This window comes from Ovis canadensis, chromosome 15, assembly GCF_042477335.2.
Source record: "Ovis canadensis isolate MfBH-ARS-UI-01 breed Bighorn chromosome 15, ARS-UI_OviCan_v2, whole genome shotgun sequence".
In the NCBI taxonomy this organism is placed as follows: Eukaryota; Metazoa; Chordata; class Mammalia; order Artiodactyla; family Bovidae; genus Ovis; species Ovis canadensis.
Window position 1 is genome coordinate 29,868,133 of NC_091259.1, and position 14,355 is coordinate 29,882,487.

At 45.3% G+C, this 14,355-nt stretch overlaps 1 protein-coding gene across 2 annotated transcripts in view; it reads right to left on the reverse strand.

Annotated features, from left to right (window-relative positions):
• The window catches only part of PPP2R1B (protein phosphatase 2 scaffold subunit Abeta), a 34,420-nt gene that overhangs the window by 6,382 nt on the left and 13,683 nt on the right, over positions 1-14,355 (reverse strand). The window contains exons 11-15 of one of the 2 annotated variants that reach the window (XM_069554996.1): positions 12,335-12,395; positions 8,196-8,350; positions 7,692-7,834; positions 7,211-7,302; positions 3,029-3,150 (exon numbers count right to left, since the gene is read on the reverse strand). In XM_069554996.1, the coding sequence (XP_069411097.1) occupies positions 3,029-3,150; positions 7,211-7,302; positions 7,692-7,834; positions 8,196-8,350; positions 12,335-12,395 (573 nt within the window). Of the gene's footprint in view, positions 1-3,028; positions 3,151-4,471; positions 6,805-7,210; positions 7,303-7,691; positions 7,835-8,195; positions 8,351-12,334; positions 12,396-14,355 lie in introns of those variants that run through there. The other variant, XM_069554994.1, reaches the window with a different exon arrangement.

The following is a 14,355-nucleotide window of genomic DNA, read 5'->3' on the forward strand; positions in this document are numbered from 1 at the left end:
CCCGTGCACCGCAACGAAAAGTAACCTCCACTCGTCGCTACTAGAGAAAAGCTCATGCAGCAACGAAGGCCCAGCACAGCCAAAAATAACTAAACAAACAAAAAATACAAAGAGCCAAGAACTTTGCCTAGGATTTCTTCTTTCAGTGAATTGTAGGCATGGGTACCACAGATAAAAGAACAGCTGTGAGAATCCATGTCCCACTTAGAAGGCTTTTCTCATCCGTCTCCAATTTTTAAGACTGAGCTTCTGGATACAGGAGGGCTGGAGGGCCTGCAGTCTTTCTCTGCAGAGACGGCTGCTCGGTCCCCACCCCCGAGAAAGAAGGTGTGGAGAGGCGGCAGGCCCTGAGGACACTGCTCCGCGGACCCTGGCAACGGTCTGCTGCCCTCTCCCTGGGCCCTGATCTCCGGATTGGATGCAGGCCTCCTCTTGTCATTCTGGGCTCAAGAGAACCAACCTCCTACCCTAAGGTTGGCCCTTCCTTGAGGAGCTCCTCCCCTTTAGACGTCCACAGCCGAGCTCCTCAGAACTGCCCTGGAGACCCTCAGGCAGCCCCCAGGCCCCTCAACCTGCTCTCGGGAGAGAAAAGGACAGGCCAAGATGCCCCTCTCCTCCAGGAAGCAGGCTCCAAAGAGAGCCAAGATCCCCGAGCGGCAGGAGGGCCCCACCTCAACCTGGAGAGAACTGCTGATTTAAAACACAGAGGGGAGACAGGCGCCAGCGGCAGAGATCAGAGATCCTAGGGGCCCAAATGAATGACACGCTGAGCTTGGGGAAAATAAGGAAAACTGGGAAAACCAGAAGGGAAAACAAAGAAGGAAGAATGGGTGCAGAAGGGGCAGTGTCAGTGGAGACGGGGTGGCCGGGCCCTGGCCAGCATCTGCACGGCTGTCGAGTCAGAGGGAGAACGACAGCAGGTTCCGGCGGGGCGGGGCGGGGCGGGGGCTGCGGGGCGTGCCTGCGACCTCTACAGATGACGCTTCAAGTTGACTTGCTCTGAGTCTCTGAACCTGGGCTCAGCGTGGAGCCTGACTGTCCCTCACAGCTGCTCCTTCCTGCAATAACAAGACTGACATCACTGTTGTCAGGGAAATGGTGTTTTGATTAAAATCATGTGACAGCTACTTCGCGATTCAATAAACAAATCCTCTGTTAACCCTCGCCTGACAGAGGCCCGTCGGCAGCTCTGTCAGCAGAGAGCAGCCACCAGGGGCCAGTCTGGGAGGCCCCGAGCAGGCACCCATCAGCGCAGGAACTGGCCCTGGTTCCGCGGGGCCATCCTGTCTTGGGTCAAGAGGCAGGCCGAGCCCCGGGTTGTCGAACGGTTCCCGCAGGGCCCAGAGGCCAGTGGACACTGGAGGCAGTTCCCAGGGCTCTCAGTAGCCAGGGTTCACCCCAACCCCGCTGGGGCAGATCTGCTACACACCACCGACAGTGAGTGAGGGGTTAAGAACAATTTCTGGTTTGCAACTGGATGACTTCCTGGATCACTCACTTGGCTGCTGGCCCCTGACACACAGGGCTCTTGCCTGGCAACAGCCAATTCCCTTTCCATCTCACCCCGAGTCCTTTTCCTTAAGTCCAACAGACTCAGCTCCCTGAGTCAGGACAAGGGGTTTTACCAGGCTGACTGATTTGTAGCCTCAGAAGCCGAGCACAGCTGGGCCTCCGGTGCTGGAAAAGAGGCCCCGGTAGACAGGACAGGGTTGGGGGGAGGTTCTCGGCCCGAGAAACAGAGCCACCAGCACCCACCACACAAGGCTGCTGCGAGGACGAAGGGAGATTTTGCTGGGAGCCTGACAAGCTGTCTACAGTTACCAAGTTTCGGGGTTCAGGACATGGCAGCAGATGCTGTTTCCCCAGCTCGTGGCCATCAGGGGCCGCCTCCAGACCCGCAAGTCTGCCACAGAGGGGTCACCTCAACTAGTCCATGAGCAGATCTCAGGCAAACCGTGCATTTAATGGCACAGTCAGTGGCCCCTGACTGAATGTGTAGGACTTCCCAAGGAAGTCTGTGGCTTAGGCTTAAAAATGCGAAACTGTTGTTCAGAGGTGGTATTTTCCCTGAGGCCAAGTTCAGTGAAACAGAGGCAAGGACCAAAGGCTGCTGAGGCTGAGGGTGCTGTCACCCCAGCCCTTCCTCCGGGGCGGGGGCAGTCACTGCAGGGAGAGCTGAGCTGCCGGCCCTGGGAGAGCGGAGCACAGGGCACGAAGGGGAGAACATTTGAACATGAGGCTGCAGCTCAGGGCCTGGGCCAGAGCAGAAGATTCTCAGGGCCCCAGTTCACAAAACATGAAGGAAAGGGCATAAAGATTTCTAAGACAAACGTTTTGATGTTAGAACTGTCACCAAGCAAACGCACTGGAGTGGGTACAAAATACCATCACCTTCCCAATAAACTAATGCAGCCTGGCATCAGCACGCGGCAACCAGCCCCTCTGCGCTGCTTTTCTGAAGGAGCCTGTGAGTCATACGCCACCCTCCGAACAAAGAGCCTCAGGGCACTGGCTGGCCCCAACTTCGCTGAACTTGAACTTGGCACACGTCCTTCAGAGTGGTGTCAAGGGGCGGGGCGGGGGCGGGGGGCAGTGCCTAGTAAAACATTCAGGCTATTACCCAGTAAAATGGTAAATGGTTTTTTCCTTGAATGGAAGTGACTACTTGAGACGAATTGTAGCAAGTAAGAACAGTCTCTCCTGGGAGGTATGCAGAAATAGCCTGCTTCAATAAGCAACCCTTTACCAAACCACCTCTCTCCCCTGCGTCGGGGGTGGGGTGGCAGGGTGCTGGCAAGCCCACCCCACCCTTCAGAAGGCATTCCCAGAATGAAGGTCAAAAAATATATGTAATATATATAAAAGCAGACTTCCCTCATCCCCAGAACTCCGCTGTCCTCTCAGAGAGAGAGCTCAAAGCTCCGGCTTCGCTGCCTCCGGCAGCAGCCCCAGGCCGCCAGCTGCCCTCCACCCACACCTCAGCCCAGGTGACGGAGGGGCCCGGGCCCACTCCGGTGAGGGCACTTACCTTCCCCGTGTCCTCTCCAGGCCCTCTGGGTCTTAGAAAGTGGTTCTTGTCAGCCCCAGGGGCGCTGGGCTCTTCACTGTCCTTCACAGGAAAATCTAGCTTCCTCAGCCTTTGGGCCACCGCTAGAGACACAGACAGCAGACGGTAACGGACCCCACCAGGCCGCGTCCCCAGGGGCTCCCCTGCGCCTCCTCGCCAGGGCCCTCAGGTGCGCCAGCCCTGTGACCGGGATGCACACAGGCCTCCAGGCACGGAGCTGGTCCACCCCTGCACCTGACTGAAGGTGCCTTTTCCTCAAGGGCCACGGACAGTGCCACCCCACTGGGCCTAGGGTGCCAGCTGGGTGCTCCCTCACCTCTGGGTCACTGACAGCCTACAGAAGCCCAGCCAGACAGGAGAGACTTGGCTCCTTGCAAAACTGATGACATCAATTTAAGACAACAACGCTGAAGAAATGACTTGGCTTTTCTACCCAATGAGTAATTAAAATCTCTTCATCCTTCAGAAAGATTTCCATCTCAACTGAACATTATGTAATTTCCTGGAAAAAGCAGGCTCGTGGAGGCAAACGGAATAGTGAGACTGTTCTAGGTACAAAAAAAGACTGGAGACATGTGAGTGAACAGGAAAGACGAGCACGGAGCTGGACAGAAAACAGGAGTATGAGAGAATCCCAGAGAAGCAATTACATAACATCAGGCCACAATCTCTTCATTGTTAACTGGAGAGAACAAGGTGACCGCTCCTCCCCCCTCCAGTCTGTAACCAGGCAGTGCTCAGAAAGGAGGCTTTAAGACCAGAAGGCCAGAGAGGAAAAACAAGCGTCAGAGGAATGTAAGTGAAAGGTGAGAGACAAGCATCCAACTTGCTGGGCCACTGCCCTGCCATTCCCAGGGCAACGGGACCAGTGTGATTTCCTCAGGGAAGACCCAGATTTTTAACTCCATGACAACACAGCGATTAGCAACACTGCCAACAAGCCAGGGTTACCACAGCCCAACCACTGGGTCAGGAATGACCTGTCTGACTCCCCTGGAGGTCCACGCAGTATCTTGGCCGCTTGGAGAAGACTGCTCAAAGGTCAGGCTGCCATCTCTGTTGATTCAGGACGTGCTGTCCAGCAAAGACCCCCAGGGCCTAGAATCAGGCCAAGCTGCGCTATTTCTGTGACCTGAGGGTGCCAACATGACTGGAAACAGTCACATTGGAAACCATACATTAACCTGTTTATGCTTACGAAACCAAATGCACTTCAGGTTCGTATCTTCATGATAGCATAGACAGAGAAACAAGATCTTGTCTCTTAAACCTGTGAAAGTTAAACCCCACAACACTAAGGTGAATTCCACTCCTGATAAGACTTTTATTGTGTCAAGAGGAGAATGAGAATAGTCTGGTGCCTTGGGTGACTTGTTCCACACACACAACACAACAGAAGACAGGTTTTAGAAATTCATTGAACACATTTTTATTGAGCACCTACTATGTACACCAGACACTGACCCAGATGCTGGTGGTACAGATACAGCAGAAGACAAAACAAAAACCCCAGCCCTTACAGAGCTCCTGGCGCTTACATTCCTGCGAAATTAAGGCAAGAAAACTAATACGTGGAGAAAAGGACAAGTTATGGGCCAAAGATCAGTTCCTCTGAAGAGTAACAAAGTGGATCCCCATTGTTGAAGTCAGAAGAAACAATGAAGTCCCTACAGGGTGACCCAAAAACACAGGTCCCTGCTGAGCTCCCTGCCCCAAGCCTGAGAAAGAAAGGGCTCCCAGTCTCCCCTGTGCCGCATCCCAGGGTGGAGGTCAATGCGCAGGGCCCCCCAGGAGGGCCACAAGGCCAGTAGAGAGTCTGCCCCCAAACCAGAGGCAGGCAATGGTTGTGTAAATTCGTTTCAACCAAGACAACAGTCTCTCAAATATGAAATTCAATGAAGAGGAGCGTTAACTGCAGGTAATAAAAAAACAAAAAGAACTATGAAACAAAAATTGTTTACAGCATAATAATTAATGGTTTCTTACGGGAAAGAAAAGATTTTTGCCTAAGAAAATATTTAATCCTTAGCCCAGAAGTAATAAAACAGAAAATTACTATCATTTGGCAGTTTTAAATGCACTCAGATAATTTTGATTTTAAATGTTCTGCTTTTCTAAGGTAAAACAAACTTTAAAATATTTGGTCAAACTTGGTTTTCTAAATGGTTTAATGTACAAAGCTTCCTAGAAGTCTTTGTGTCTTCACAAAACAGAACAGGGCTCACTGGCTTTAAGAGACTATAAATGAAAGAAACTATTTGAAAACCAAAATGGAAACAAGCAGACTACAGCAAGACTCAGACTCAGCAAGATGCACTGAGAGAAGAATAAGCTACAATAAAACCTCATTAATTAAAAAGTCATTAGGGCAGGGCAAGTTTGATTTGGTGAAAAATATTCATAAATTTAAAAGAAAAAATATGTAAATCCTCCATTAAATATGTGTGTATATCTATCAGGTATAAAGAGCAAATTCAATGTATCTAAATAAAGGTGTGGCCGGATAAAGATCCTCATGGACGGTACTTTAATATAATTGATGAGAGTGATTAGAAACTAGGCATATCAAGTGGGAAAAGGGTGCTTTTTAAAGAGCATTTAAGTAGTTTAGAAACATCAGGCTCCCTTACATACAATTAATTTGCTTCAGCAAACCCTTCAGCTTTAAGTCATTATCAATTCCAGGAGGAATTAATGAGGTTTTACTGTAAAAGTAAAATAACATTTCAAATGATAAGATTCCAGCATCACCCATACCAAAAAAATAATGAACCTTCAGTTTGGAAAGCTATTACTGTACAATATAGCGAGAACCAAACGTTCACCCAGTTGGAAGCAGAAACAGGTAAGGAACAGGAAATCCTCAGTGTTGTCCCACTGGTTCCTTTACTCATTAGAAATGCAACTGCAGTCTATAATCATACAGGGGAACCACAGCTTATTCAGAGGCACTAAGCATCTCAGCAGGGAGAAAGAGGAGTATTTTTGAATGCAGTCACAGTGGGGAGCTGCAGAAAAGGAGTTAGGTTTCAACATGACACATTAGGAGCAAGATGCATCTGCATTTCAGGTTTCTGAACGACATGATTACAGCCACAATCGAGCAAATAAAAACCAAAACAACCAACACATGAACCCTGAGCATCCACATTCCTCTTTCGCATGAGGCACTGACACGGCCCATCATTATCCAGGAGAATATGGCTTTCACTACAGTTAAATCTCAGTGTGTCTCCCAAGTGGAGTGCTTATAAAATAAGTTATTCTAAACCATGTACATTTAACTTTGGAATGGAGACACACAGATACATGTAAACATCCAAAGAGTCACTCTGTTCCACGTCTGGGTCCAAAACCCATCCAGGCTTGGTGGAATATCAAAGAGGCTGGGACCTGATTAAACAATGACGACGCAGGAGCCCAGGCAGTGCTAAATCAATCATTAGGAGACAGTCAAGAAATGACTGTGTCAAGTATCAGAAATTGGTCAAACAATAAGAACAGTTTAAATTATCCCAACAAGGAAGACAAGTGAAAAACAATGCCATTTCATCTTTAGGAAGAATCAAGTCACTGAAATTTGATTTCTTGTAAGTTGCTGCCATTTGCTCGGATGAGGTCTTGAAGGTTTTCCATTTTTTTCCTCTCCACCCAGTTCAAGAACACATTGACTAGAAATCTGTGACAAGAATTTAGTAAAGTCTTTCCCCTCGTTCCACGTTATGCCAGTGCAAGCACTAGAAAATTCCAAACAAAATCAAGTTAGTGGCACAGAAAGTACATGAACTATGTATGCGAATATTCAGCGCAGCAACAATGATCCCAAAGCGCAAGACTAAGAGCTTCTCACAGTGGTCAGCTCCTGTACTGTCAGGCTAATCCAAAGTTAAAACTTGAAAAACTGACTAAAATCCAAACAAAACACTGTTCTTACCAGTAAGAATCATTTCCCTACCCAGCACTTAGATATGGAATTGAGAAAATGGCCTGCCTGGTGGTGGGCCAAGAAGGTTCTACTCAAAGAGGAGACGGTGTTTCAGGAGCTCACCCCCACCCATGCCCAGGTGTTCATCGCCTGGCCCACTTACCACCACTCACATTCTGCGAGCCCAAGCCAAAGCTGGAAGGCAGAAACAGACATACCACTTATGGCTTCCTGTGCAAAATACTTGACATCCATGTCTTCATCTTGGCCTAGCTTCTGTAGTACCGGCTTAACTTCCTCCTGCAAAGCACTAAAATCCAACAGTATGCTTTGTGAAAGGCAGTCTTCTGAGCCAGAGAAATGCTTTATGGTACGTAATATATATTATACTCTATGGTAATTTTCACAGTTTAAAATTTTTTTAATATTTTAAAACACCTATAATATTAACTTGACAAGTACTAAATAATTTCTCTAAGTCTCTGCAGAATTAGCTTTGGACAATGATCTACACATGTACAGAGCTTAAATATAAAACAGACACCCTCAAAATTGGTTATTGAATTACTTTATTATTTTCTTTAACCTAACCCACATCTTAGGTGATGTGAAAATCACCAAATCTAATTATAGCTATTTCTGCCTGCATGGGGTGAAAACTTAAATCTACTTTTTAAAAAAGAATATTAAAAATCTTACTCGGTATCTAGAATTGGTCCAATTTTCTGTAGAGATTTGGCCACATTAAAACGGACATTTGCTACTTGGTCTCCTGCCATTTTCAATACAATCGGCAGCATCTGCTTAGTGGTTATTTCCTGACCACAGGCTTCAGACAGTGCCTTGAAAAAGAAATAAGACAGCACATTAAAATACACCTTTTTTTAAAAAAAAAGTATCCCCAAATCTAAAGAGCTAAGAAAGTAACTGGCTGCCAGGAAAATGTTTCTAGTGTAAGCATGTGATGAAAGATACAAGGTAGAACAGAATCCCAGAATTAGACCAGAATTCAAAACTGACTTGACTGTAGAGTTTAACACCAATTGAAAAATTGACAGTTTTCTCTCATCTCCTAAATATCCAACTTAATCAGTATTAAGAAATATAGTCCAAACAGAGGACAACATATTCAGGATTCAGAAATATAGTCCTGAATAACTGGTTTAACACCAGAGCTTAACAAAACAGCTATGTAATACTTACATTAATGCAGAATAAAGTGGTCATTCTATGCAGGTAATTAGGATCATTCGCCATTACTAACACTTTGGGAACGATGGTATTTTGGGCCCACTCTGTACCAAACTTCTGAACTAGTTTCATGAGGTTATTGGTGGCAGCTTCCCGGATGGCATACACTGCAGAAGAGGTGAAGAAGATTTTGGCATGCTGCTCACATCACGAGCGTAACCTGGTTTACTTTTCCTTACGCCATCGTCAAAGGTGGGCCAAAAATAAAACTGTAAACACTCCAAATTTAGTCAGACTGCAATGGCAAGCATGCTCAGCTATGACTTCTAATATGCTGATGTGGTCTGACTATAGTTTCAAAATGTCCAAGGAAAAGGGAAGTAAGGAGCTCATTACAGGCATCATTAATTAGCAAATATGAGTGCCAACTACGTGCTATGTGTCACAGAAAGAATGCATAAGTTACTTGCCCCCAAAGACCACATACTCAAGCAGAGAAATGAAAAATCATGCGTTCTGAGAAGTCATGGGGTCTAGGACACATTATAATAAAGCATGCAACAGTAAGGACCCTGAGGGCGTAGGAGTTTAGAGGATGGAGAGCAGGAAGGTCTGGGAAGGCTGTGGGAAACACAGGCCTTGCACTGGGCCTTAAAGATCATGGAGGGTTTGTGTAAGTGGAGAGAAGAGGGGACGAATTCCTAGAAAGGACAAAAAAAGCTACCCAGGGCACAAAGGAAAAACTGGAATCTGTGAGACTGTAAGGTTGAACAGTTAGGGTGGAGTCAGACCGAGCTTCATGAAAGCTAAATTTAGACTGTAAGGAAACCAGTGGCGGGTTTTTAAAGCAAAGATGTGGCCCTATGACCAATGTGGTATTTTAGCAAGATTATTTCAGCAGCAGCAAGAACAGCTGAGAACAGCAGCAAGGAGGCTAGTCAGAGGCCACTGTCGTCGTCCACACAACAGCAAATAAAACCTTGAGACTGACTTGCCTTTTCTCCCCTTAAAAACGTTTCTGTTGAGGCAACACGTCAAACGCCTTCTGTGAATATACGTGCCTGCTTTAATATCGTAATTCCCTACAAGGTCATTTAGCAAAGACATCATAAATCTAAATAAAGGCCTGAGCCACATCTTCTCAACAACTAGTTACTACATACAACAGCCAACAAAGACAGGTACGGCAACGCTTCATCTTACACGCCCAATACACTCAAAGTTTGGCCTTAGGTAACAAGTGAAAGGTCAGTGCCGACTCCTTCTTCTACTCCTCCCTCCAGGGGCGCCCAACGCTCCCGGCTGACAGCTGGGAGTGACAGGCACCCAGGCCACAGCTCTGAGCCCGGAAGACTGACACACGGCTCCCAGCCAGGAAACGGCCGGTTCTTCCCAGGCCACAGAGCCTCTCAGGCGACGCCACTGGTGAGCACAGGCCAGACACCTGAGCCAAGGGGCTAGATTATTAGCAGCGTGCAACCTGACCGGAGCATGGGAGAAGCAGCCTGGCAGGGATATTCAGCAGCACTCTCGAAGGAACACGCTCAAGTCACCTGTTCCACTCTAACAAAAACTCCCTCCCTTCACCAGCAGTCTTTGTTTTGAGCACACCGTCCCCCACCAACTTCTTCCCATCTGTGTCTTCTCCCCTCGTTGTTTATTTGCTTGAGATTCTTCTCATCCTAATGCCATTGCCATAGGGAAGGGATCTCATTGCCAGAGTAACCAGAGACTAGCGCTCGGCCTTGACCCAGACCTTAACTGCACTCAACTCCGCTTGGCCAGACGCCTACTATGTTCTTGGCTCCTCTCAGTTTTGCTGTGAAAAGAATGCAAACAAACCACTCCACGGTTCTGCCTCTCCTCTCTGCTTGATTTGTCTCTCTCCCTCCTTCTTCTTCCTCTCCCCTCAAGGTCTGGCTGGTGTTCCTCTGAATTTCTAAAACACTCTATATGTGGTGTATATGTGGTGTATTTCTAACTTTGGTACTTTTTCCTTCCTCGTATAAAAAATAAACTCCCCTTCTAAATTCCTCTCTCTGATCAACACTATCCACTCAACCATGGGAAAAGAGGGTAAGTGATACCGTCTTGCTTTTAGTTCTCTGTACTTTTTCACAATATCCTCTTAGTACTTTAATAAGCAAAAAAAGTTTCTAAAAATTGAACAGGTCACTGATCACTACATGGCAGTTATCTAAAATGCAAAAACAAAACCTCGAACAATTTCAGAGCTGACATTTCATTGGTTCAAAGAATGCTTGCAAAGGCCACTTAAGTATGCTGCTGCAGAAAAAGACACAAGGGTCTCTTCTGCTCCTAAACCAGAAGACAAAAAATCAGAGAAAAAAGAAAGCATTAATTAACCTGCATTGACGGGTGAATTCTATATAGAAAAGATGTCAGGAATTCAATTATTTGTGGAACAACAGGATTTTAAAAGTATCTCAAAATTAAGTGTAGAATACTAGCTTTCAAAGAAAGTATGGACCAATCTGCTGGGACTCACTAACATTAATATTTATCAGAAATAATATGAACACTTTATTTCTAAAAAGAGAAGACTATCTTTCCCATGATTTCACCAAACCTTAGTTTCGTTTAAGAAGAAAAAAAATGAAGCCATACAGGGACAACTTTAGAGGACAAGAAAAAGAGAAATAAAATCTTTGCAATCTAGTTTGAAAACAATGAGATTATCTACATTTACATGTCTTTAAGAAATTTACATTTTTTGCACCTCTCCTCTTCACTTTTTTAACCATATGATCCAACTGGCAACCCACTCCAGTAGTCTTGCCTGGAAAATTCCATGGACGGAGGAGCCTAGTAGGCTACAGTCCATGGAGTCGCAAAGAGTCGGACTCGACTGAGCAACTTCACTTTCACTTTCTTCAAAAAAAATCAGTTTGGCAAGGATTGACATCTTGCAACATGTGATGCTTTATCCGGGATGTTAGCGTTTCTGTCCACTGATTCAGCTTCAGTTCAGCACAGTTATTTAACACCCACTACGCCAAGTCCTGTGCTTTATGCTGGAGGTATTCTTTTAAATCACTCAGGAGAGCTGGGTTTTTTCGTTTGTTTGTTTTGACCCTTAAAACCACCTAGCTGCACAAGCAGACACAATATCCCCACTACTCCCAAAGGAGGGTCTCAGAGACACCCTCAGAGATATGCTAAAGAATATACTAAGGTGCTGTGGAACTGAAGCAAGATACCCATCATAATCACCAAAATATGGAACCAAAGCTCACAAGACATTGTAAGTCCTCAGGGCCCTCATCTGCACAGATCTCAGACCACATGGAAGCTGTCAGGTCTGGACAGGAGGCTAACACTGGACCTCACTGGTACAGAGAGGCCCTCTCCGACCCATCACTGCCCAGCAGACAAGCACAGACATCCAGACCTGAAACCTTGTTCAAAAGTCAACTGCTAACAAGTGAACACATAAAGTAGTTTTATATAAAACATCAACTGTGTATTTTGATAAGCAGCAGTTTCAGCTTTTTTTTTGTAACACAGTATGCGGCACTAGAGGAAAAAGATTCTCTGATTGCTGAAATGAGTTATGCTATAAATGCACAGAAAAGATAGCGAGCCTCTCACCCAAACCAGAAACTGGGGCCCTCTCTATCCCAGGTGACATGCAATATCTTCCTTCCATGCCCTGACACCTGTGCTGCACCACTGCACAGCTGCTTCTCTAGGTCACCTCAAAGGAGCCCACGAGCCATTTCTTCCCCCAGGTCTCTCTTCTGATTCCAATCCCTGTCCAACTCAGTCTACAGTGGCTGAAGACACAAAGATGGCAAAAGATGGTGGAACAGAAGACCTCTGGATAAGAAAGGAATGAGTACGTGCATGAAAGAGAAAGTTTAAAAATAATGTAAGGGAAAGAGTGAGAAATAGAACAGAGAGATTGTTCACTGAAGAAAATAAAGTTTAAGATAGAAAAATTGGTAGAAAACAGAAATGTTAAACTTTTGATCAGAACAAGCTAACTGGACTTTAATGGAAGACTGTCTTCATCCCTACACTGGTAAAACAAAATATGGTCAGACTAGGGTTCCTTTCTGAAAAGGAAATACACAAACAAAATGGGATGTTTGCAAAAACACAGGACTCCCATTAACTTATTTACTTACCATGGTCCACAAGCCAGGCCATACATAAAGAATTCAGCTTTTCATCAAAGAATTCCACACCCTATGGATACAGAAGATTCCATTAATACACGTCCCCAAAGTTTAAAAATCAAGGTCTAATTATATTACACCAAAGTGACCTGAAAGCTAAAAAATCACTTATTTCCAAATAAGCTGAATTCATGGACCAGCCAGAAAAAATAATACCATGAGGTCTGATTTACAATCTATAAAACTACTTTACTGGATAGAAATCATAAAGAAAAGGTAAATGAGATGGCCCAGGGACTGCCAAGTGGGAGAGAAGAGGGTGGCCTGGAACCAGACACTACACTGCAGAAAGAATGCAGAATGGACAGTCTGCCAAAAGGTCTCCAGGAATATCTGTGAAAATGAACCATCAGGAAAATACCAGTCAGAAATACTGACAATTCTCAAATTTTTCCCTTTTTGGTTAATATCTTTTTTTTTTTTTTGGTTAATATCTTAATAAATCCTTAAAGATAAAGAACTTGACATCAAGAAATAGACTCCTCCCCAATTACAGAGAGCACCCCGGGATCCACGGGAGAAAGCAGAGAGAGAATAAGCAGACACAGGACTACAGGCGAGGTGGACCCATCCCAGTTCTCCCCATCACCGGTGGCCAAACCAGCACAGGCCGCGAACGAGCTCCTTAAGCTGGTTCACACAGACCCAGCACCGTGGACTTCACATCGTGTGGGAGATGGCTTTCCCCACACCTCTCTCTTGATGCCTACATGTTCACACTCTTCAGCTTCTTTGGAACCTAAGAAGTTTCTGACCAGTGACCATATATTTTAAATAAAAAAATGTTATACAAGTGCTTTCAAAATATAATGAAATGGCTTCATAATAACAGGTTATGAACAGGCTTTAGCATACACTTGGATTACCATGTCTGCTCTCAAAGATTTATTTTTCATTTCAGGGCATGGATTTCTCTGAGTCCTAATTAACTTTTATTTCCTGATTCTTGTGGTTTAGCCTTATATTTACTCACTATGGTCCATAAATCAGGCCATACATAAAGTCTTGAAGGAATTTTATAAATTGACTACCTGAAATAAAAGTCTTTATGGATTTTTTTTTAAAGAATAAAATACATAATACTAACAGATGTTGAAGCTATATAACAAAACGCTTCTGACTGATGCATGCCACCCCTGCTAGGCAAGCATGAAGCAAAGTCACCAAATGTCTGTTTCCAAGGAACAGAGGTTAAAAGAAACGGTACTGAAATTCACCCTCCCCTCTAGACAGTTAATTCAACCTTCAGCAAACCAGTTAACCACTGCTGCTTTCCACTCTGAGTCATGACAGCCAACACTTAAGAACAGAAGATGACACTCAGTACTTGGGAATGGCAGAACAACTCTGGGAGACAGTGGAGGACATGGGAGCCTGGCGTGCTGCAGTCCGTGGCCACAGAGAGTTGGACACAACTTAGCAACTGAAGAGCAACAACAGTGGGGGAGAAAACTGACTGGATGACTTTGTCTGACCCCATTAGGTATCCTCTACTTTTTGAAAGTTCCCTTTATATCACTTCACTTTTACAAAAGAGCTGTAAAAGAGTACATGTCTTCACTAACTGAAAGAAATCTAAACTGGATTTCTCCTTTAATGAAAAAAAGTGAAAACAGTGTTCAGTGTTCATTTTGCAAGAAGCCAATGAACCCTTAGACAGGCAGCAGCAAGCGTGGCACAGCCAAGCTCCTTCCCTGAGCACTACACTCAATATCTCATTTCAGCATCAGGCCGCCACTGCTCCAAACTGTGTCTGTGGGCATCTGTGCTTTCTCTAGATCTATTTCATGTATCTGTTAGCAGGATGTGTCCTAAGGTAACTGCTTCTTTGCTTTACACCATCTTAAGCTTGCAAAAGCGCTCTTAGGGATGCTCTACTTTCAGACAGTGGGGAAACCAGTACACTGCTATCTCTGGCATCTATTATGGAGAATGGGACACTTCAAGTTTTATAAAACATGATCCCACAG